At 52.3% G+C, this 23,994-nt stretch overlaps 2 protein-coding genes and 1 pseudogene across 2 annotated transcripts; all 3 read left to right on the top strand.

Annotated features, from left to right (window-relative positions):
- Positions 1–677: 677 nt before the first annotated feature.
- On the top strand, positions 678–3,072 carry LOC147958107 (uncharacterized). Its single transcript, XM_087531957.1, has 4 exons — positions 678–1,236; positions 1,522–2,126; positions 2,414–2,675; positions 3,032–3,072. The coding sequence occupies exons 1-4, from the start codon at positions 678–680 to the stop codon at positions 3,070–3,072; spliced, it is 1,467 nt and encodes a 488-aa protein (XP_087388083.1).
- Positions 3,073–19,604: 16,532 nt separating this feature from the next.
- Positions 19,605–20,249, top strand: LOC147958108 (secreted RxLR effector protein 161 pseudogene; annotated as a pseudogene).
- A 1,662-nt stretch (positions 20,250–21,911) lies between these two features.
- Positions 21,912–23,425, top strand: LOC147958109 (short-chain dehydrogenase/reductase 1-like). The gene is made up of 5 exons (XM_087534521.1): positions 21,912–22,018; positions 22,119–22,365; positions 22,444–22,506; positions 22,592–22,789; positions 22,888–23,425. Exons 1-5 carry the CDS (start codon positions 21,984–21,986, stop codon positions 23,266–23,268), a joined length of 924 nt encoding a protein of 307 aa, XP_087390647.1. The 5' UTR covers positions 21,912–21,983; the 3' UTR covers positions 23,269–23,425.
- The last annotated feature ends 569 nt before the right edge of the window (positions 23,426–23,994 follow it).

Raw genomic sequence — 23,994 nt, forward strand, 5'->3', positions numbered from 1 at the left:
CCCGCCGAGCTCGAGGATAGGCCGAGGCCGGCACCACCGGGCGCTCACCGGAGGGATGGAAGGTGGAGTTGACTGAGCGGGGGCTCGTCGCCATGGGAGCGAGGGGACGGACGGGGCGACGGTCAGGGGACTAGCGGAGTGGGCGGTGGCCGGCGGGGTCGAAGTGACCGACGACGGGAAAGGTGGACCTAAGGAAAATGGTAACCTAAGGATGCAAGGATAGCCTTTTTCTCGAGAAAGGAAAACGCGATTTTTTTTCCATTCAACCACATGATATTATGATATTGTAACGATTACATCGAACATGTGTAGTTTTGTTTGAAAAAAAACAGCGTCCACAATGTGGATCTAACTTTCGCGGGCCGATGGATGGATTTTGTAGGCCCATAAGGCCACCAACCCAGATGGTGCCAAAAGGCGAGGACTGATTGTACAAGAAAGGCTAGAGGGAGAGCATGGAAGTGGTGATAACGCATCAGCATCGGGCAACGGGTAGTGAATGGACTAAGTTATGGAAGACGGATGTGCCATCGAAGGTGAAGCTGTTTTTATGGCGTTTAGCACGCAGCTCTATCCCAAAAGCGGAACTACTCCACCATAGAAACATGTCGACTACTTCTACATGTGTGTTTTGCGGTGCCAGGGATTCATGGAGACATGCTTTGCTTGAGTGCGCGATGGCAAGCAGTGTGTGGGCGCTATCTGACGATTCTCTTGTTGAACAGATGAGTCAGCATGATGGTGAGAATGCAAGGGAATGGATTTTTGCTCTGAAGGATGCTCTCTCGCATGAACGTTTTGTATGCATGACGGTTACCTTGTGGGCAGTGTGGGCAGCTAGAAGGAAAGCTATATATGAGGATATATTCCAGAGTCCGCATGCAACACACATATTCATTAACTCGTTCTTGAGCGATCTTCAAGTGATCAAGAACGTGACCAATACTGTTGTGCAGGCCAGAACGGCGCGACCAACTCATTGGCTGCAGCCGCCGTTGGGCACATCCAAAATTAATGTTGATGCAGCCTGCATGGAGAGTTCAAGTGTTGGTGAGGTAGCAGCGGTGTGCAGAAGCAGGGAGGGTATCTTTCTCGGTGCGTCCACTGTCGTGTTCAAGGGCATCTCTGACCCTACGACACTGGAAGCAATGGGAGTCAGGGAATCGATGGCACTAGCAGAGGATCTCCACTTACAAGCGATTCATGTGGCAACGGATTGCATGGACGTGGTGAACGGTATCAAGCAGAGGAGTAACCCGATCTATGGGGCCATTATACATGAGATCATAGAGTACTTTAGTAGCTTTAATTCTTGCACTTTTGTTCCTGAGTTTAGGAGCTTGAATGTCGAGGCTTACAATCTAGCGAAGCATGCTTTGGGAGTGGGGTTTGGTCGCCATATCTGGTTAGGCCACCCCGATGATCTTACTTTCGTTCCTATAAATATTGTGACGGTCTAATAAAAGCTTCGCTTGATTGTCTCAAAAAAAAACTTGAAATACTCCGGCTTGGCGCCCGAAGGTAACCGTCTCAACCAACCGAACAGCTTTGGCTTCCCATCTTCTCCCCGTCGCCGGAGCGCCAAGAAACCAAGAACCCACTCCCCGTCTCCAACGCGCAGAGCCCAAGCGACCGATGGAGCAGTTCCACGAAGGCCACCACGTTCGGCTGCGCAGCAGCCAGCTCGTCACGTACCTGTACGCCGACGACAACGGGCTTGGCGTCTCCCTCCACCACCGCCGGCGTCGGTGAACGCGGCGTGGGAGGTGCGCTTGCACCATGGCGAACACGAGGTCTATCTGTTTCTCTGCAGCGCCGCCTACGGGCTCTACCTCGCCGCCACGGCGCCGCGCGGCCGCCGTGCGCGCCGCGTCGTGCAGCACAACTACAACCATCCGGAGTTGGAGGCAAAGGTTTGGTCTGCCACCCTGTCAGAATCCGGGAACGAAGTCCTCCTCAACAACTTCGAGGGCGGCTGCCTCCGCGCCAACGCGACGGCGCCGTACCTCGACCGGAACAACAGCGTCAGCGTCCTCGACATCGGAAACGTCACCACGATGATGCACTGGGTCGTGGAGCCCATCCCCGCCAGGGAGGGCATGCCTCCCCTTCCACCTCCGACTGAGGTGAGTCCGCCATGCTCGCTTCTTGATTTCTCCCGAATTTGCACGAATTGGTCTCTTGGATGTTGTTAACATGCGTGATGCGTCGGAAGATTGCAATTTTGCAAATCGTGTTAATTTCATTCATCTCGGAGCCAAATCCTGTTAATTTCTTGGCTCTCTTCTTGCCAGATTTGAGATTCTTGGTTGCCAGTTGCCGCCACTGTTTCTTTGGCTTCTTGCGCCTCCGCATCTCAGATTCGGATTTGATATCTCCTGGCAAGAGATGGTTCTTTGCGACTCAACTGCAGGTTGCCTTCCCGGCCGCCGCCATGTTGCATCATTGGCGGGCGATCCAGTACGTGTGGCCGAACGTCGACCGCGGCTCGTTCTGGTTTTGGGGGAGGTCCGTGTTCCACCTGAGGAACGAGCTGGCCAGCCGGCTGGCCATCGACGTCGCCAACCTCGTCATGTGCCTCCGCACAGATATTGCCTGGGTTACCCCACTCCTCGTCGACCTGCCGAGAAACCACCAGACCCTCCTCATCGTCGTCGTCGTCGCGGGCACACCTGGTGAGACTCGTATATGCACACTAGTCTTGAAGTTGTCCACATGTTTTGGGTTTCAGTGCTAATCTGCATTGTGCTTTGGAAAGCGTTCCAACCTGTTGCAAATCTCAAAACAGTTTACTGAAACTTCTGCTTATCTGTTTCAGTTAGGAGTTAGAACCATTCGGAAATATTCTGAGCAGCATGATGTAGGATTACAGGTATCAGTAAAAGTTGCTGAATCAAATCCACACTGAACCACACTGAACATTGATATAGAAAGAACCACAGCACATTACATTGTTTTGATGTTTTGTACAGCAGCTTTCCTTTTGATATTCGTATTTAAACTTGTTTGACTATTTTTCTGCTAATTTCAGTCCATGCGGCGCTGCGGTACCCGGATGTCGATGCAGAGTAGAGAGATACCGGAGCCAGGACTCCTAGGAGTACGGTTTGCCTCTTCGGAAGTGTCAGCCGCCTACTGTTGAGATATGGGTTCAGGAGAACCTAGCAGTTCTTGTTTTTCTGCTAGCTAAACTTGACTTGTTCTCCCTGCAGTATAGGAAACCTATTTGCGCTGGCAGGCATCACGGTTCGAAAATTCTGAAACTGTTTGAACAACGGTGCGGTGATATTAGTCTGTAATGCATTTGACAATGGCCACTACTTCAACGTTGCTAGCTGCATTTCTCTTAGGTGTTGACACAGATGTGGTGGTTCTTGCAGTCATAGCTTAAAAAACCGGACCGGACCGGCGGTCGAACTGGAAAAAACAGAAACCGGGAGGCTCAACGATTTTTTAAGCAAATAAGACCGTTGTGCAATCAGACCGGAGAAAACCAGTCGAACCGGCCGGTTTTATGGAAAACCGGCAAAAATACCGGGCCATTAAACCGGGAAAAAACAGGAAAATGTTTTAGTAGAAATTGGGAGAAGTGGAATTTGATCCCAGGTCGTGTGAGCAGTACGCGGGGCCTGCCCACGGCCCAATAAACAACTCAGTTGTGATACTTTGTTGTCCAGTACATGGAAATACTTTTATTTGACCATGTTTCACACTATATTAGCGCACATATTACTCAACATATATTATTTTATTGCTTAAAAAACCGATAAACGAACCGGTGAACCGGCGATCCGACCGATAAAAACCTGAACCGACAACCTTTCGGTTCAATTTCCGGTTCGGTTTTTTAAACTATGCTTGCAGTGAGTTGAGCACTTGAGTTTTGTTATTCTGCTGAAAGTTACAGTCCATCAGCATAAAATAAATTTCTGATTCGACAACTATCCGAATTCTGAACATGGCGACCCTAATGCGCTTGGACACTCTGCCTATAAGTTTCAGTCTATTTTCACTAGCACCTACAATTCTGAACATGGTGATGCTGATGCACCTGCGATTACTCAATTGAAAGCAGAAAACCGAAACTGAAAATGCTACTGCACCTATCATCTGAATAACACGTGAACAAAGTTCAGGTTTTATACCTGGCCCTAACACTATAAGAATACTAATTTCTGCAGATTATATTGTTCTCATGCTTTGTGCATCAACTGTCCTGTTGATCTGACACTTTTGTTTAGCAAAATTATGAGATTTTTTTTATATGCAGCAATAGTTGAATGACAACTTTTGGTAAGAACTCGCGGAGCATCTTTTGCTTGCTTCTTGTTTCTCTCACAACTTTCAGTAAGAACACCGAACAGTCACAGGGGTTGTAAAAGCCACACGGATTTTGTCGTCATATTTTAAGTTCTATTTTCAACAGATTGACTACAGTTTGGTAGAAATTTAGGACAGTTGAAGGATAGTGTAAATTTTTCTAGAGTTCAAGGGATGACATATCGGATCGAGCCCCCATCATCCTCCGCCACTAGCCAACCGCCCCGCGCCTTCCACCGGGGATCGCCACTACTGCTAACTTTGGGACTTTAAAAGCAAAACCAGTCAGGCCGCCGGAGTTGCTAGGACTGCGGAGTGCTGCGAGCTGGTGCTGCCGGCTTTCTTCGATGCCATCGGAGTTTGGTACGCAGGCGAGAAAGTCTGGATCGCATGGTCTAGAAGGTGGATGTTGTTTTGATTTCCTACATCCGTGGAGCCTAGCTAGCAGCCGCCGGGGAGTAGAGTCAGATGGTGATGACCACCGTAGCTTTTTGATCCATCGGTCTCACATTCCAAATCTTGGCACGTATGCAAAATCTTTTAGACTTGTAGATGAAAGAGCTTCTTCCTAATGAAAAATATTTCCATTTCGCAATCTTTCATTATCACACACAGACACACATACAGACACACACACACGCAATAATTATCAAAGTCAAAAATAAAAAATTCATTCTATATTTTTCTGTAATTTCATGGTGCACCTGCTATCACCTAAAATTTCATCCGTTGGGAATAAAAAGAAGTGAAGTAAATATCGTATGTGGTATCATCTGTAGTGTCTATTCAGCTGCAAATCCTCTTGGCTGCTCGCTCGTTGGTGGTATCGGCTGTGGAGAGATGTTTCTGGGTCCGTATCGTCTCTAACAAGACATTCTCAAATTGTGTGACCGTCTCCTCATCTTCGGATGGAGGCGGTAGAAAGATGAGAGGCGAGAGTAGATTGGAACGGTAGCCACTATAAATTGCCCATCGACGGCAGATCTTTTGTGGAGTTGGCGGGAGTATGAGTTTCTGACTCCATTTCATAGGCTCCTTGTTGGCAATTAGCGAGTGGCCGCATATGTCGTACTTGTACAACATGTCGCCTAACATGTAGCACAAGATCTCACCGTCTTCAAGCCAAGCGCCCCGGGGTGCATTGCTCCGAATGCCACGGGAAACTTTTTCAGAATCAAGGTCGAAGTTGTAGAGCAGATCCCAGTTTAGCTTGGTGTTATCGTCATTGGTGGTGGCGTCGAGCCAATCTAGCGGCGGCATGACCCGGAGCTGGACCTTGGGGTGGTGCTCCCATTCGCCGGTGTTCACGGCCAAGCACAACCGGCCACGTAGTTCGAAGGCGTTCACAGGCGTGTTGGCCTCGATGCGTGGGAGATGGTACGTGCAATGCATCTCGCTCGCCACGTCAATTGCCAGTATCCTGTGAGTCCGTCTGCCGTTTCCATTGTTCTTGTCAATCAACACATATAGCTCGCCGTTGACGAGCACCGGCAGATGGCTGCCGTGCACGGGGCTGAGCTGGGAGAGGTACGGGCGTCGACGCCACCCGCTGGACTCACCCAAGGTGTATACGTCCAGGTATTTATTATCAAGCGTCCTTGAGCCCGTACACCGGAACAGTTTGAGCTCCTTGGTGGTCGGACTGAATCCCAAGGCGACGAGATCGTCCAAGCCGTACCCAGGCGGCATGGGGAGTGCCAGCCTCTCGCCGGTGGCGGGGTTGCAGACAAACACCGGCGGCACCTCCCTGTTGATCGTCGCCGGCGCAAAGCAGAGGAAGGCCCCGCAGACGTTGGTAAGGCGGTACTCCGGCGGGAGGGTGAGTATGGGCGGCACATAGGCTTTGCCAGCGAGACGTTGAAGATGATGGCCTCGACCAAGCAGCAACGCTTCTCCTGACGCTCCGACACGAGCAGCACCTCCCACGGCGCGGCCACGACGGCATGGCTGGCAGCATGGAGTTTGCGGAAGGTGGAGTAAATTGCATGAAACCACCACTTTGAAAGCTAGCTTTGCAGAAAACACTATAATACATTTTTTTGGCAGAAAACACTACGTCTTCGATAATCTTTTTGCAAAAACCACTGATCGGCGGATCTAGCTCTGTTAAGCGTGTTTATGATAGATGGGGCCCATTTCCTGCTTACGTGGCATAACGGTTTAGGTTTAATGCAAAAACACCCTCCAACTTTCTCCCCCTGCTTCCTAGGCCCTCCAATCACGCCACAGCCCTTCCCCTCGCTCCCAACCTCTCTCCCTCCGCAGCCGGCAAGCGTGCACACGAGCTCAGTGCCGCCCCTCCATCCCCGTTGACCATGGGACGGCGCCGGGATGAAGAAGAAAAGGCCAGGGTCAGCGCCAGAGCCCGACACCGGCAGGACGGCCGCCATTGGGAGTCGTCGTTGTCGATTGTCGTTCCTCCACAAGGACGCTGTGACTGAGGCAGTCGGGTCAGTGAGCGGAGGAGCAGGGGCATCCTGGGGAAGAAGAGGGCGGGAGGGCAAGGGAGACGACCTGGGAAAGAAGAGAGCGGGAGGGCAAAGACTGGAGCAGCAGGGGCGGTCACCGATGCACCAGGACGGCGTGTGCATCTAGCTGGCGGCCGGCAGGCCGGCGACGTCTACCACGGAGGAGCAGTTCCACCACTGATGCACCACGGCGTACTGTAGCACGACGGCAGGGCGGCGACGCCCACCATGACGGCAGGACGACGGTGCCCACCACGCCAGATCTCGTCGGGGAGGAGCAGTTTGACCATGAAGGAGGACGAGGACCCCCGATCCAGATCTCGTCGGGGAGGAGCGGTTCCACCACGGAGGAGGACGAGGACCCCCCGATCCAGATCCTCGTCGGGGAGGAGAAGCTTCACCACAGAGGAGCATTGGGGAGGAGAAGGACGACATGTGGTGGTGGGGAATCGCCGGTCGGCCATGGTCAACGTGAGGTCGAGGGCGGGATGAGGCTAATTTGCACGAGCTCCAGTGGTGGTCAATTGCGTTTTTCATTTTTTTTATTTGAGGGTGTTTGTGTAAAATTTGAGGGTCTAGTTTGTAATTTTAGATTAAAACCCATCTAACACAAAAAGTTACCCATCTAACAGAAAATGGGCCCCATCTGTCATAAACACTCTTAACAGAGCCAGATCCGCCGATCAGTGGTTTTGCAAAAAGATTACTGAAGATATAGTGTTTTTTGCAAAAAAAAAATAAGTATTGTAGTGTTTTTCGCAAACCTAACCTTCAAACTGGTGGTTTTTTACAATTTACTCCAGAAGGTGGGGTTTTTGACGACGAAGAACCATTGCCATGAGACAGAGGAACACCGCGTGACGTCCCTGGTGGGCAGCCTTAGTAGAATATCACGTAGGATCTCAGCAGGGATCTCCCGGTTGCCCTCGGCAGAGTTTGGTTCCGCCATCGATCAGATCGGCTCGTGCAGGGTGAACAGCAGAGCTCCTTATTTATGTCCTACTGTATTATATATAATGCGCAGGCGCCGCTGCTCTAATTTGTATCCGACAGATAATCGACTAATTGAGTCCGAAGGTAGCAGTGGCGGAGCTAGCGAGATATTACTGAGGGGGCAAATAGCCAAATATAACTGTCTGGAGAGGCCAAATACTATATTTATCTTACTTTATGTCATCCTAAACAGTGTTTCTTCACAAAATATTCATGGGCTGGGGGGCCATGGCACCTGCAGCACAACACATAGCTCCGCCGGTGGAAGGCAGCATGGGGCAAAATTATACTCCGTATATCCTTTTGTTTTTGACAGGTACAGTATTACTACTACTGAACGTGTAGATGATGTTGGCCTAGTCTCTGCGAGAAACGACTGGATTTCTGCAAAGCTCCGAACTATGGCCCAGTTTCCTGGAACACGGCACAAAACGTACGTAAAACAAGAGTATCATATAGATGCCACTGTTAGCTCCCCGAACAGCATGGACTGGCGCCTCACTTGCGTTTATGGGGAGGCCCAGGTCGGAGAGCGGTATAAAACTTGGGATACGCTAAAATCTTTGGTCTCGGCTATCCCTCTGCCCTGGCTGTGCTTAGGTGACTTCAATGAGGTATTACATGCCCATGAACATGTCGGATCAGAGCAAAGGCGTGCCACCCAGATAGCTGGCTTTCGGGATGCGATGGACGTCTGCGCTCTAGATGATTTGGGTTACCAAGGGCGACCCTGGACCTTTGAGAAGAAGACAGCAGGCGGCACATATTGCCGAGTACGGCTTGATCGTGCTATGGCAAACAGCGACTGGATTGCTATGTATCCTCATGTCATGTTATTTCATGAACATGCAGCCACTTCTGACCACTATCCCATCCGGCTGCAGCTAGAACCACGCCCTGTTCCTAGCCAGGGGAGAAAGATCTTCCGGTACGAACTGTATTGGGAGAGGCACGCTGATTATAAAGCCGCTCTTGACAGCCTATGGGCGCAGGAACCAGGAGCGAATACTGTGGCCGATTTGAATAAGAAGCTTACAAACTTGTCTGTTTCTCTGACCCAATGGAGTGGTGCCACGATTGGGCAAGTGTCCAGAGAAATTAAGAAACTGAAGAAAGCCCTTGCAAATTTCCAGAATGACCCCCAGAGAATCTCGCCGTCGCATGCAGAGGTCAAGACGGTGGATAGGCTCGTCGAGCTTTTTCACATGGAAGAAATCATGCTCCGTCAGAGATCCCGGGTGGACTGGCTTACGGACAGCGACAAGAACACAAAGTACTTCCAACGCCGAGCTAGCATGCGGCGACGGAAGAACCAAATAAAAAATCTCCAACGTGACGATGGTTCGACGACGCAGGATGTGCCCGAGATGTCGAACTTGGTGAACTCTTTCTACAAAAACCTTTTCACCTCTGAGGGCACGTCGGGGATGAATGAGGTTCTGGATACTGTCCCGTATAAGGTAACAAGCGAGATGAATGAAAACCTGACCGCTCCGTACACATCGGAGGAGGTCAAGACGGCCCTGTTTCAAATGTATCCTACGAAGGCACCAGGACCAGATGGATATCCTGCTCACTTTTTTCAAAGGCATTGGGCTTTATGCGGTAATGAGGTGACCGATGTGGTTCTTCGGATTCTTCAGGGAGAGGAGAGCCCGGAGGTTATTAATGAAACTATTTTAGTTCTCATCCCAAAGGTAAAGGACCCTACACAGCTCACGCAATTCCGCCCCATAAGTCTTTGTAACGTTCTTTACAAGATTGCTTCAAAGGTTTTGTCCAATAGACTTAAAATCATTCTTTCTGATATTATCTCCAAGGAGCAATCTGCTTTTGTTCCAGGAAGATTGATCACCGACAATATCATAACGGCATATGAATGTTTGCACTTCATGAAAAGGAACAAGGCACAAAGAAACCGGTTTTGTGCAGTTAAGCTGGACATGATGAAAGCCTACGGTAGAGTCGAGTGGAGCTACCTGGAGGCTATAATGTTAAAGATGGGGTTTGCTCCCTCTTGGGTGGCTCTGATCATGAGAATGGTGAGTTCGGTAAAATTCTCAGTTTTATTCAATGGCAGCAAACTCGAAGAATTCTTGCCATCCAGAGGGATCCGATAGGGGGACCCAATTTCTCCATACCTATTCTTGATTGCAGCGGAGGGCCTTTCGTGCCTATTAAAAAATACAAATGAATCATCGCACCTCAGTGGTATTCGAGTAGCTCCATCGGCACCGCCGGTAAGCCACTTGCTTTTCGCAGATGATAGCCTGCTGTTTGTCAAGGCCAGTGTTGACGGAGCAAATGAGTTGTCCTCCTTGTTAGACTCTTATTGTCATGCCTCGGGTCAGAGAGTCAATCTTTCAAAATCTTCGGTATTCTTCAGTAAGGGATGCCCAAACAATATCAGAACCGAAGTAAAACAGGTACTCAATATAACCAACGAATCCCTATCAGAAAGATATTTGGGTATGCCCTCTGATGTAGGCAATAACAAGAATGGTACTTTCAAGTTTCTGAAGGATAGAGTGTGGAACAAAGTTAAAGGTTGGCTTGAAAAAATTCTTTCCGTAGGGGGGAAAGAATTCCTGATCAAATCAGTGGCTCAGGCCGTTCCGGTTTACTCAATGTCATGCTTCAAACTCCCTCGGGGACTTTGCGAGCATTTGAATTCTCTCATAAGGAAATTTTGGTGGGGCAGCAAGGACGGCAAGAGAAAGGCACACTGGGTGTCCTGGAGTACCATGACTAGGCCTAAGCAGTGCGGGGGTCTTGGCTTCCGAGATATCGAACTGTTTAACCTCGCCCTTCTCGCGAGACAGGCGTGGCGCATCTTATCGGAACCACACACCCTAAGCGTGAGGATTCTAAAGGCCAAATATTTCCCAACAACAGAATTTCTTCATGCTGAACTTGGATCTTCTCCATCGCAAGTGTGGAGAGCCATATTGGAAGGGAGGGACACATTGTCACAAGGTCTTATACAACGGATCGGAGACGGCGAGACTACGAAGATATGGCACCACAACTGGTTGCCGCGTGCCCACAATATGAGGCCGATCACGAGCAGGATCCCTAATCCACCGCAGCTAGTTGGTGAATTGATTTTGCCGGATGCGTCATGGGATAGACAGACTATCACTCAAGTTTTCCTGCCAACTGATGCAGCAGCCATCTTCTCAATCCCACTGTGCACCAAGCATATTGATGATTTCTGGTCTTGGGCTCATGAGAAAAACGGAGTTTTTTTTAGTCCGTTCGGCGTATCGCATGCTAGTCACCACAAAACACAGCCGCGAAGCTTGGCTGGAGGGGCGCTCAGATTCTTCCAACTCTAAAGGTGAACAAAAGTCATGGTCCAAGTTATGGAAAGTAGATGTGCCTTCAAAGGTCAAAATTTTCCTCTGGAGATTAGCCCAACAGTCGATTCCGACAGCGGACGTGTTACATCATCGGAACATGTCGACAGTGGACACTTGCGGGCTGTGCGGTGCAACAGATTCCTGGCAGCACTCCCTTCTTCATTGCCATGTTGCTCGTTCTGTTTGGGCTTTGCAACAGCCGGAGATTTTCCAGGTACTAACTGATGTTGGCTATCGTAGTAATTTCAAATTTTTCCTACGCACACGCAAGATCATGTGATGCATAGCAACGAGAAGGGGGAGTATGATCTACATACCTAGTAGATCGACAACGGAAGCGTTTGGTTGATATAGTCGTACGTCTTCACGATCCGACCGATCAAGCACCGAAACTACGGCACCTCCGAGTTCTAGCACACGTTCAGCTCGATGACGATCCCCGGACTCCGATCCAGCAAAGTGTCGGGGAAGAGTTCCGTCAGCACGATGGCGTGGTGACAATCTTGATGTGCTACTGCTGCAGGGCTTCGCCTAAGCACCGCTACAATATTATCGAGGACTATGGTGGCTGGGGGCGCCGCACACGGCTAAGGAATAGATCACGTGGATCAACTTGTGTGTTCTAGGGTGCCTCTGCCTCAGTATATAAAGGACCAAAGGGGGGAGGCTGGCCGGCCACATAGGGCGCGCCAGGAGAGTCCTACTCCCTCTGGGAGTAGGATTCCCCCCCCCCCCCCAATCCTAGTTGGAATAGGACTTGTGGAGGGGGAAAAGAGAGAGAGGGGCCGGCCCCCTTTCCTTGTCCAATTCGGACCAAGGGAAGGGAGGGGCGCGCGGCCCATGTAGGGCTGCCTCTTCTCTTTTCCACTAAGGCCCATCATGGCCCATTCAGCTCCCGGGGGGGTTCCGGTAACCTCCCGGTACTCCGGTAAAATCCCGATTTCACCCGGAACACTTCCGATATCCAAACATAGGCTTCCAATATATCAATCTTTATGTCTTGACTATTTTGAGACTCCTCGTCATGTCCGTGATCACATCCGGGACTCCGAACAACCTTCGGTACATCAAAATGCATAAACTCATAATATAACTGTCATCGTAACCTTAAGCGTGCGGACCCTACGGGTTCGAGAACAATGTAGACATGACCGAGACATGTCTCCAGTCAATAACCAATAGCAGGACCTGGATGCCCATATTGGCTCCTACATATTCTACGAAGATCTTTATCGGTCAGACCGCATAACAACATACGTCGTTCCCTTTGTCATCGGTATGTTACTTGCCCGAGATTCGATCGTCGGTATTCCAATACCTAGTTCAATCTCGTTGCCGGCAAGTCTCTTTACTCGTTCTGTAATACATCATCCTGCAACTAACTCATTAGTTGCAATGCTTGCAAGGCTTAAGTGATGTGCATTACCGAGAGGGCCCAGAGATACCTCTCCGACAATCGGAGTGACAAAACCTAATCTCGAAATACACCAACCCAACATGTACCTTTGGAGACACATGTAGTACTCCTTTATAATCACCCAGTTACGTTGTGACGTTTGGTAGTACCCAAAGTGTTCCTCCGGTAAACGGGAGTTGCATAATCTCATAGTTATAGGAACATGTATAAGTCATGAAGAAAGCAATAGCAACATACTAAACGATCGGGTGTTAAGCTAATGGAATGGGTCATGTCAATCAGATCATTCACCTAATGATGTGATCCCGTTAATCAAATAACAACTCTTTGTCTATGGTTAGGAAACATAACCATCTTTGATTAACGAGCTAGTCAAGTAGAGGCATACTAGTGACACTCTGTTTGTCTATGTATTCACACATGTATTATGTTTCCGGTTAATACAATTATAGCATGAATAATAAACATTTATCATGAAATAAGGAAATAAATAATAACTTTATTATTGCCTCTAGGGCATATTTCCTTCAGTCTCCCACTTGCACTAGAGTCAATAATCTAGATCACATCACCATGTGATTAACTTCGATAGTTCACATCATCATGTGATTAACACCCATAGTTCACATCGCCATGTGACCAATACCCAAAGGGTTTACTAGATTCAGTAATCTAGTTCACATTGCTATGTGATTAACACCCAAAGAGTACTAAGGTGTGATCATGTTTTGCTTGTGAGAGAATCTTAGTCAACGGGTCTGCCACATTCAGATCCGCATGTATTTTGCAAATTTCTATGTCAACAATGCTCTGCTTGGAGCTACTCTAACTAATTGCTCCCACTTTCAATATGTATCTAGACCGAGACTTAGAGTCTTCTAGATCAGTGTCAAAAACTTGCATCGACGTAACCCTTTACGACGAACCCTTTTTTTCAAGTCCATAATCGAGAAACATATCCTTATTTCACTAAGGATAATTCTGACCGCTGTCCAGTGATCTACTCCTAGATCACTATTGTACTCCCTTGCCAAATCAGTGCAGGGTATACAATAGAACCACTACCCAAACCACTCACCTAAGCCTAACATCAAAAGCCGGAAGCCCCAGCTGAGCCACATACCGGGTCTGGGGCACAATCCGGTCAGACGCACTCGTGTGTCGTCGCCGCCATCTTCCACAGGTCCGTCTTTAGATCATATTGAGGTTTCTACCTTGTCTGGCCACTCTGCATCGACGTCACCATGACGCCAGACAGCTACCTCCTCCTGCGCGAGTCCATCTCCGCGCATCGGACGCCGAGCCTCCACAGCGCCATGCCGCCGATCTCCGCCGCCATCAATGTGTGAGATGACGTACCGCTCCACCATCCCCCAGCCATCATTTGCTCCAAAACGATGCCCCCGGGAGGGAAAGCGATAAAACGCCATCATCGTCCAATCCGGAATACCCAGATCTAGGGTTTCCCCCAGAGCATCCCGAGCCTGATGACGCAGACTGCAACGACGATGCCTCGACAAGGGAACGACATCTAAGACGCCGTCATCGTCCGCCATGACCGCAGCCAGCACGATTTTCATCGGCAGTTGCTCCACCAGACGTGCGCCACTGACGTCACTGGTCCCTTCAACCAGAATAAACTCCAAAACGATGCCCTAAAGAGGGACTACGACGCAAAATCGCCGTCATCGCTCGATCCCAAGGAGATCTAGAGTTCCCCCCGGTGTTGCCCGCGCTGTCAAGGAACAGACAAGGGTAGAATCCCAGCGGATCTGCCCAGCTGACGACGAGTCGCACCCGCCACCGTGCCGACGGCGGACCAACGATCAAGGCCCACGCTTGGGTATAGATCCGGCCGCGCCGCCGCGACCCGGTCCGGTCACGCCGCCGCCGTCCTTGATGACTGCGACGCACCAGATCGCGAGGGCTCCTGCCGCGGGGGAGTGAAGTCGCCGAGGCGCCGCCACCACCTGCCGTGGCGTCCGGCCCGCCGCCACGCTCCGGCCCAGGGGCGCCGGCCCGCGCCAGCCCCACGCGAGCGAGAGCTGTCAGACGCGATCCCATAACCCTCCTGCTGCCGATCTGATCGATGACAGGACATGGTGCAAACTCTGCCGACGGCAGGGATCCAGGGACGTCACGTGCTGCTCCGCCGTCTCATGGCAATGTTTCTTCGCCATCAAAAACCCCACCTTCCGCAGGCTGCACGCCGCCAGCCAAGCCGTCGCGACGGCGCCGTCGGAGGTGCTGCTCGTGTCGGAGCGTCAGGACAAGCACCGCTGCTTCGTCAAGACCAGCATCAACGTCTCGCTGCAAAAGCCCATGTGCCGCATTTCCTTGCCACCGGAGTACCGCCTTACCAACGGCTGCGGGTGTTCCTCTGCTTTGCGCCAGCGACAATGCACATGGAGGGGTGGCCAGTGTTCATGTGCAACCCCATCACCGGCGAGAGGCTGCCACTCCCCAGGCCGCCTATGTGCCGCTTGGACGATCTTGTCGCCTTGGGATTCAGCCCGTCCACCCAGGAGCTCAAGCTGTTTCGGTATACTGGAACAGGGTTAATGACGACTGATAATAACAAATACCTGGACGTATACACCTTGGGAGAGCCCAGCGGGTGGCGCCAATGCCCCAACCTCTCCCGGCACAGCCCCGTGCATGGCAGCCATCGGCCGGTGCTCGTCGACGGCAAGCTATATGTGCTGATTGACAGGAACGATAGAGATGGCAGACGAACTTTGCAGGATACTGGTGATTGACGTGGCGAGCGAGACGCACTGCACGTACCGTCTCCCACGCATTGAGGTCAACGCGCCCATGAACGCCCTTGAACTACGTGGCCGGTTATGCATGGCTGTGAACACCGACAAATGGGAGTACCACCCCAAGGTCCAGCTCTGGGTCATGGCGCCGCCAGATTGGCTTGACGCCGCCACCACCAGTGACGACAACACCAATCTAAAATGGAATCTGCTCTACAGCTTCGACCTTGATTCCATAAAAGTTTCCCGCGAGCTTTGGAGGGGTGCACCCCGGGGCATCTGGCTTGAAGACAACCGTTAGCATTCATTCGTGTCATAGACAATCTAGGTGCATATTTGTTTTTCTTTTCTTGTACGTGTCCATGCCGTGGGCATGTTGCATAGCTGCGTGCGTGTGTGTAGCCCGGGTCGTGCGCTAGGCAGCCCGGGGCACTGGCCACTACCAGTTCAACGTGGGATGGCACGTTGTGCGTGCTGGGAGTGCCGGAAGTATAGGATCAGCTGTTAGCTTAGTCTGCATGTAGCTCAAGTTATAAGGAATAAGGAGAAAAACAGAAAAGCCGCAGGAAGTGTGCGCGGCACAAAAATCTCTTGTCATCGTGTTTCAGTTACAGAGAGCGTGAGAGTCCATCTTCAGTGAGAGAGAGAGAGAGATCGCCGGCGACGACAAGTGGCATCAGAGCCCCGTTGACATCCTGTGGACATGGCCGGCGGCAAGGCGGCCGGCAGCAAGGCGCCGGCTGATGCGGCCAAGGCGGGCGGCTCCAGGTCGAAGACGCCGCCACGGTCGCGGTCCCCGTCACGGTCGCCCTTGAGGCGCGGCCGGAGCCGCACGGTGCGCGGGCGCGAGCTCGCGGCACCTGTGGTGCAGAAGGTGATCCGGGAGTCCGGATCGACAAATTGGCCGATGCTCACGAAGACGAACTACAACGACTGGTCTCTGCTCATGAAAGTGAAGCTGGAGGCGCGTGGCTACTGGAACGCCATCGAGCGCGACGACGTCGACTTCCACGAGGACCGCATGGCGATGGAGGCCATACTTGGAGCAGTGCCGCCCGAGATGGTGGGGACACTGGACGTCAAGCCGACGACAAAGGCGGCGTGGGATGCGATCGCCACCATGCGCATCGGCGGTGACCGGGTGCGCGCGGCCAAGGCGCAGTCTCTAGCGCGGGAGTTCAAGACCATCGAATTCCGCGACGGCGAGTCCGTGGACGATTTCGCGATGCGGCTCGGGTCCATGATCACCAGCCTGAACGTCCTGGGCGACAAGGTCACCGAGGAGAAGGCGGTGCGCAAGTTCCTTCGTGTGGTGTCGCAGCGCTACGCACAAATTGCTATGTCCATTGAGATGCTTGTTGATCTCTCTACTTTGAGTATAGAGGATTTGACAGGGCGCCTCAAGGCTGTCGAGGAGCGCCTCGACCACGGGAGCGCCGGCCGCACCGGCGGGCAGCTGATGCTGACCCACGAGGAGTGGCTGGCACGCACTAAGTCACAGGCCCCAGGCGAGGGGTCATCTCGCGGCAAGCCATCAGGAAGAGGCGGCCGCGGCGGAGGCCGTGGAAACGGCCAGCGTGGCGGAAAAGGCAAAGATGGTGGCGTGTCCAGCGGCGGCGGGCAGGGCTCGTCGGGCGGCGGCCATCATTTCAAGGGGACTTGCCACAACTGTGGGATCCACGGGCACATGGCCCGGGATTGCTACAGGCCCAAGCGCGAGCGCAAGGAGGAGGCAAACCTCACGCAGGCTGCGGAGGAGCAGCCGGCTCTACTGATGGCAGTCCACGCTGGGCTGGTGCAGATCGCCGACGAGCCAGCGCACGAGCATGTCAACCTGAACGAGGAGAAGGTGATCCCTACGGCGAGCCCGACTGATGTGTGGTACCTCGATACGGGGGCCAGTAATCACATGACCGGAGACCGCAACATGTTCTCATCCATCGACGAGACCGTACTGGAACCGTCAAGTTCGGTGACGGGTCGGCCGTCGACATCCGCGGCAGAGGCTCCGTCATGTTCATGTGCAAGAACCAAGCACACCGCGTCCTCACGGAGGTATATTTGATTCCCGGATTGCAAAGTAACATTATAAGTCTAGGACAGCTTGATGAGGTGGGATGCAAGACCGTAGTTGAGGCCGGCGAGATGTGCATCTTCCACGCCGAGCGCATGTTGCTGGCGAGGGTGAGGCGATCACCCAATCGCCTGTACAAGTTGCAGCTGCAGATCACCTCCCCCGTCTGCCTCCTTGGGAAGGCGGACGACGCACTGTGGCGCTGGCATGCGCGCTACGGGCACCTGCACTTTCGTGCCCTGCACGACCTCGCCGCACGAGACATGGTCATAGGCATGCCCATGCTTGATCGGGAGCAGCAGCTGTGTGATGGGTGCGCCATCACGAAGATGCACAGGGCTCCGTTCCCGCGCACATCCTCATATCGCGCGGAGCAGGGGCTAGAGCTAGTCCACGGAGACCTGTGTGGCCCCATCTCACCGGCGACACCGAGCGGGAATCGGTTCTTCTTGCTGATCGTCGAGGACTACAGCCGGTTTATGTGGGTCGAGATGCTGCGCACCAAGGACGAGGCCTTTCGCTTCTTCCGCAAGATCAAGGCGCTCGCCGAGACGGAGCACCAAGTGAAGCTGAGGGCGTTCCGGAGTGATCGCGGTGGCGAGTTCAACTCCCTGGAGTTCAAAAGCTACTGCGACGAGAACGGCATCAAGCGGTACACGACGGCTCCCTACTCTCCGCAGCAAAATGGAGTGGTGGAGCGCCGCAACCAGATGGTGGTGGAGATGGCGAGAAGCCTACTCAAGTCTATGCAGGTTCCGGCGCGCTTCTGGGGTGAGGCGGTGAAGACCGCTGTGCACATTCTGAACCGGGCGCCGACGCGTGCGCTCTGCGGTGTCACACCGTACGAGGCATGGCATGGACGGAAGCCGTACGTCTCCTACCTGCGCACATTCGGCTGCACCGCATTCGTGAAGAAGGTCGGGCCGGGCGTCACAAAGCTCTCGGACAGAGCGGCGCCAATGGTGTTGGTGGGGTACGAAGACGGCAGCAAGGCATATCGGGTCTATGATCCGGCAACGCACAAGCTGCACGTCACCCGCGACGTCGTCTTCGACGAGGGCAGGCCATGGAGCTGGGAGACAGCGCCTACTGATGCTGTCGCAGCCGCGACACATGCTGCACCGAGCACTTTCACCGTGGAGTACACGATCACCGCGCCCTCCGACGACGACCCCGCAAGCGAGGCAGGGAGCGGTAGCGCGACACCGGCGACACCAGAAGAGCTGTGTATGCCGTCCCCTGGTACACCGGCTGCACCAAACGAGCCGGCGTTCATCATGCCTCCCACCGGCGAGTCTTACGACTCCGAGGGGTTGCCGCTCCGCTACCGCACGTATGAGGAGCTGATCGACAACACCGACCCGTACGAGCTGGAGTACAGCGGGCTGTGTCTCGTGGCGGCCGAGGAGCCAGCCACTGTCGATCTGGCGCTGGAAGAGGCGTGCTGGAAGCGCGCCATGGACGAGGAGATGAACTGCATAGAGGGCAACCAGACTTGGGAGCTCACCAATCTTCCTCAAGGACAGCATGCGATCGGGCTAAAGTGGGTATTTAAGGTGAAAAAAGACCCACAAGGTAACGTGATTAAGCACAAAGCTCGTTTAGTTGCAAAAGGCTATTCACAGAAACCAGGAGTGGACTTCGACGAGGTGTTTGCACCCGTGGCGCGCGTCTGTGCGGGTGCTCATCACGCTCGCTGCTCGGGGCGGCTGGGAAGTCCATCACATGGACGTCAAGTCCGCGTTTTTGAATGGAGACCTTGCCGAGGAAGTGTATGTCCGGCAGCCGCCGGGCTACATCGACGACAAGAACAAGCACATGGTGCTCAAGCTGCGCAAGGCGCTGTATGGGCTTCATCAAGCTCCTCGCGCATGGAACGCGAAGTTGGACAGCTCTCTGGTGGAGCTCGGCTTCGAGCGGAGTCCCTTGGAGCACGCAGTCTACAGGAGGGCGAAGGAGAATGACTTCCTGATTGTGGGGGTGTACGTTGATGACTTGATCATCACCGGCTCCCGCGCGTATGACATCGTCGAGTTCAAGGAGCAAATGAAGGCGATGTACAGCATGAGCGATTTGGGCCTCCTCTCATATTACCTCGGCGTCGAGGTGAATCGGACGGAGGAGGCGATCACTTTGTGCTAGAGCAGCTACGCGCGGAAGATCGTCAAGTACGCGGGCCTGGAGGGTTGCAACCCTTGCCACACACCCATGGAGAACAGGCTGAAGTTGATGAAGAATGACGGCAGCGACGCCGTCGATCCCACTGAGTACCGGAGCATTGTTGGGAGCTTGTGGTACTTGGTGAATACCCGGCCGGACATCTGCTACGCTGTTGGACTCGTCAGCCGCTACATGGAAGCTCCAACAGCTCTGCACATGGCGGTTGTGAGGCATATACTGAGGTACGTCAGCGGCACGGCGACGTACGGCTGTCGTTATGAGCGGCATGGTTCGTCGCGTCCACGGGTGGTGGGCTACAGCGACATCGACTTCGCTGGTGATCCGGATGACCGCAAGAGCACCACCAGCACAGTTTTCTTCTTCGGCTCCAGCTGTGTACTTTGGGCATCACAGAAACAGAAGACGGTGGCTCTCTCGTCATGTGAGGCGGAGTATATTGCAGCAGCTACGACTGCCTGCCACGGTGTGTGGCTCGGCCGGCTGGTCGGAGAGCTCCAAGGCCAAGCACCCATGGAGGCCAAGCTCCTCGTCGACAACAAGTCCGCGATTACGCTGTGCAAGAATCCGGTTCACCATGACCGGAGCAAGCACATCGACACTCGCTATCATTTCATACGCGAGTGCGTCGAGGAGAAGAGGATCAATGTTCAGCACGTGAGGACGGAGGAATAGGTTGCTGACCTTCTGACCAAGTCGCTCGGGCATGCAAAGTTCGTTGAGTTCAGAAAGAAGCTCGGCATCGTCGACGTGAAAGGAGCAAGCCACGACTGAGGGGGTGATTTGTTAGCATTCATTCGTGTCATAGATAGTCTAGGTGCATATTTGTTTTTCTTTTCTTGTACGTGTCCATGCCGTGGGCATGTTGCATAGCTGCGTGCGTGTATGTAGCCCGGGTCGTTCGCTAGGCAGCCCGGGGCACTCGCCACTACCAGTTCAACGGGGGATGGCACGTTGTGCGTGTTGGGAGTGCCGGAAGTATAGGATCAGCTGTTAGCTTAGTCTACATGTAGCCCAAGTTATAAGGAATAAGGAGAAAAACAGAAAAGCTGCAGGAAGTGTGCGCGGCACAAAAATCTCTTGTCATCGTGTTTCAGTTTCAGAGAGCGTGAGAGTCCATCTTCAGTGAGAGAGAGAGAGATCGCCGGCGACGACAACAACGCGATCTTGTGCTACAGGTTGGGCGACACGTTGTACAAGTACGACACATGCGATCACTCGCTATTTGCTAGCAGTGCGCCTATCCAATGGAATCAGAAACTTCAGCTTCCCCCGACTCCACAAAAGATCTACCGTCGATGGGAAATTTATAGTGGCTATCATTCCAATCTACTCTCACCTCTCATCTTTCGACCGCCTCCGTCCGAGGAGGAGGAGAAGATCACACAATTTGATAATGTCTTGTTAGGGACACTACGACTCAATAAATCGAAAGGTCTCTCCACAGCCAATACCACCGATGAGCCAGCAGCCAAGAGGATTTGCAGCTGAATAGACACTACAGATGCTACCACGCCAGATATATACTTCACTCTTTCTATTCCCAATGGATGAAATTTTAGGTAACAAGAGGCGTTCCAGAAAATTAATAAAAATATAGAACGAAAATTTTATTGATGTCTTTGGTCATTATTATATACTATAGCACATATGCTTGTGAATTGTAACTGGAGAAAAAACATGTGTGTATTTAAATTTAGCTATAATTGTATGAGCAAAAGACAATGATAGTTCATGTGAAATTTAGTGCTTACCAAGAGGATCTATAGCAAAGTCCTATGTCCAAATACTACCAAGCAAAGACAAACTGCATTGTCTACTCTCCAAATCCATGACATTCAAATTGAACGCCGTGTGAAGGAGGAGCCGGCCACCCTGCCACGCCACCGCATGAAGGAGGAGCTGGCCTCGCAGCCTTGTTGCTAGCCAGGCAACCGGTGAATTTTTTTTTCATTGACACGTCCAAACTTGTCCGTGGATATTTGGTGATCTTCATTTCACGACCCTCGCTGGAGATGCCCTGAGGGCATAGATAGCCCAATATTCCGTGACCCTAGTCGTGGTGCTGGTCGCGGTCGCCACATCACTTGTATCCTTCTAATACATTGATGTGCAAAGCTTTTGTGTGTTTGAAAAAAAGAAAAAGAAAAACCCGACTTCCTTCTCTCGTAGCACAGTTGTCCATGAAAGCAACGCATGAGCTGCTGGTAGTGCCGGCATGATGTCCTCCTCCTCTCTGAAAGCAACGGATGTGCTGCTGGCAGGCATGCATGATGGCCTACGCGTGTGCCTAACCACCAGGACGGCGAAGGGGACCTAGTAGATTAGAATGGATAACATCACCAATCTGACGATTGTGGAAACGCTATATCTTCTTGTTTGAGCTCGTGGTCGTGTGGTGCAGCACTCATGGAAGGAGCCATCTCCAGCCGGCCAAACAAGAGGTTAGCCTACCTACCCATTCTTTGCTCTTGACGCCGCGATGTAGGTTTGCCTCGAAGCAGTATTGCTCATTTGCTCTGATCGGCGGCGCGTGGTTGCTAGGATCGCCGTCGTCACCGGCGGGAACAAGGGGATCGGCTTCGAGGTGTGCCGACAACTAGCCAGGGATGGAGGAGTCACGGTCGTTCTGACAGCTCGGGACGAGACGAGGGGCGCGGGGGCGGCCGAGAAGCTCAGAGCGCTGGGGGTCACCGACGTCGTCTTCCATCAGCTGGACATCACAGACGCTTCGAGCATTGCTACGTTAGTCGATTTCCTCGAGGCCCGTTTCGGGAAGCTGGACATCCTGGCAAGTTTTCCATTTGCTTTCTTCATGCTAATGCTCTGTCACCGAAGGTTTGAAGCAACCGTCCGGTGTAATTTGTAGGTCAATAATGCCGGCGTTGGTGGGGTTGAGTACCCCCAAGAACTCGATGCCAACGACGAGAAGGTGAGTTCACGTGGCTCTGTTGTTGTGCAGTTGCTCGGACATATATGCATCCTGGTTGAACAAGTTCATCTTATCTGTGCATCAGTTCGCCGGCCTCGACTCCAACCAGAGACTTGAATGGATGGTGAAGAATGTCCGGGAGCCCATCGACGCCGCAAGGAAAGCCGTGGAGACAAACTACTATGGCACCAAGCATGTAACCCAGGCCCTGCTGCCTCTGCTGCTGCAATCTTCCTCCCAGGGAAGGATAGTGAATGTCTCCTCCGAATATGGACTGCTAAGGGTAACTTAATCATGTTCTTTCCAATCTCCATCGATCATGCTATTGCTACACCGGTATTGAATCAAATATATAAAGGGAACTTTGATCTATCCATGCAGCTTATTAGGAACGAGGAGGTGAGGCGGGACCTCAACGATATCCACAACCTGACACAGGAGAGGCTAGACGAGGTGCTGGACAAGTTCTTGCAAGACTTCGAGGCCGATGCGCTCGAGGCGCACGGGTGGCCCACGGGGTTCTCGGCATACAAGGTGGCCATGGCCGCCACCAACGCCTACACGAGGATCTTGGCCAGGAGGCACCCCACGCTGCGCGTCAACTGCGCGCATCCGGGCTATGTCAAGACAGACATGAGCATGGGCTCAGGTGTCCTGACGCCCGAGGAGGGAGCACGCGGCGTGGTGAAGGTGGCGCTGCTGCTGGACGGTGGCCCAACCGGCAAGTACTTCACCAAGGGCGAGGAGGCGTCGTTCGTGTGAGGTGCTGGCTGGCGGTCGTGAGCTAGCTCGCCAGTTCGTCCGCCGTGCACTGTCCGGTTTGAGATTCAGAATAACAGACGGGATTTGCCATTTCCTTTAAATGAATAATAAGCTGATGCACTTTACCCTTGCATTGGAAAATGATAATAAAGCAGTAAATTATGCACGTAAGCAATGCTATGTTAACACTGCAACATGCCGAGGAAAATGCATGGTGGGGTTACTAACACGAAGTAGGCAGAGATATGCTGCAGAAAAACAGAAAAAGTTAATCGGATGATGCAGCTGGGTTCTCCAGCAACGTCAAAGATTAAAACTAGGGGGTATCAGCACCAAATTAGAAGAAGAAAAAACGGATCAAATAGAGCTCGTCGTGTCTCTAGTTGAACTCTTGAATCCGTATAATATTGTTGAATTCATTGCCAGTCACGCGGACAACTGAATTCGCCTTAGCTAAGCTGAATTCCTTCAGTACCGGCTCTCCTACCCACTGCCAACTGTTTGGTAATATCTTGTAATAGCACATATGCACACACACCGTTTTCATCACACAAAATTGTTCCCCAAAACCAGCCCTGGTGCGAGACAAAGAACCGAGCACTGCTACGCCTGGAGTAAATTGCACAAAACCATCACTTTGAAGGCTAGGTTTGCGAAAAACACTACAATACATTTTTTTTGTAAAAAACACCACGTCTACGGTAATCTTTTTCGCAAAAAACACTA

The sequence above is a fragment of the Triticum urartu genome, chromosome 7A, assembly GCF_056163025.1.
Source record: "Triticum urartu cultivar PI428250 chromosome 7A, HENAU_Tu73, whole genome shotgun sequence".
Classification (NCBI taxonomy): domain Eukaryota; kingdom Viridiplantae; phylum Streptophyta; class Magnoliopsida; order Poales; family Poaceae; genus Triticum; species Triticum urartu.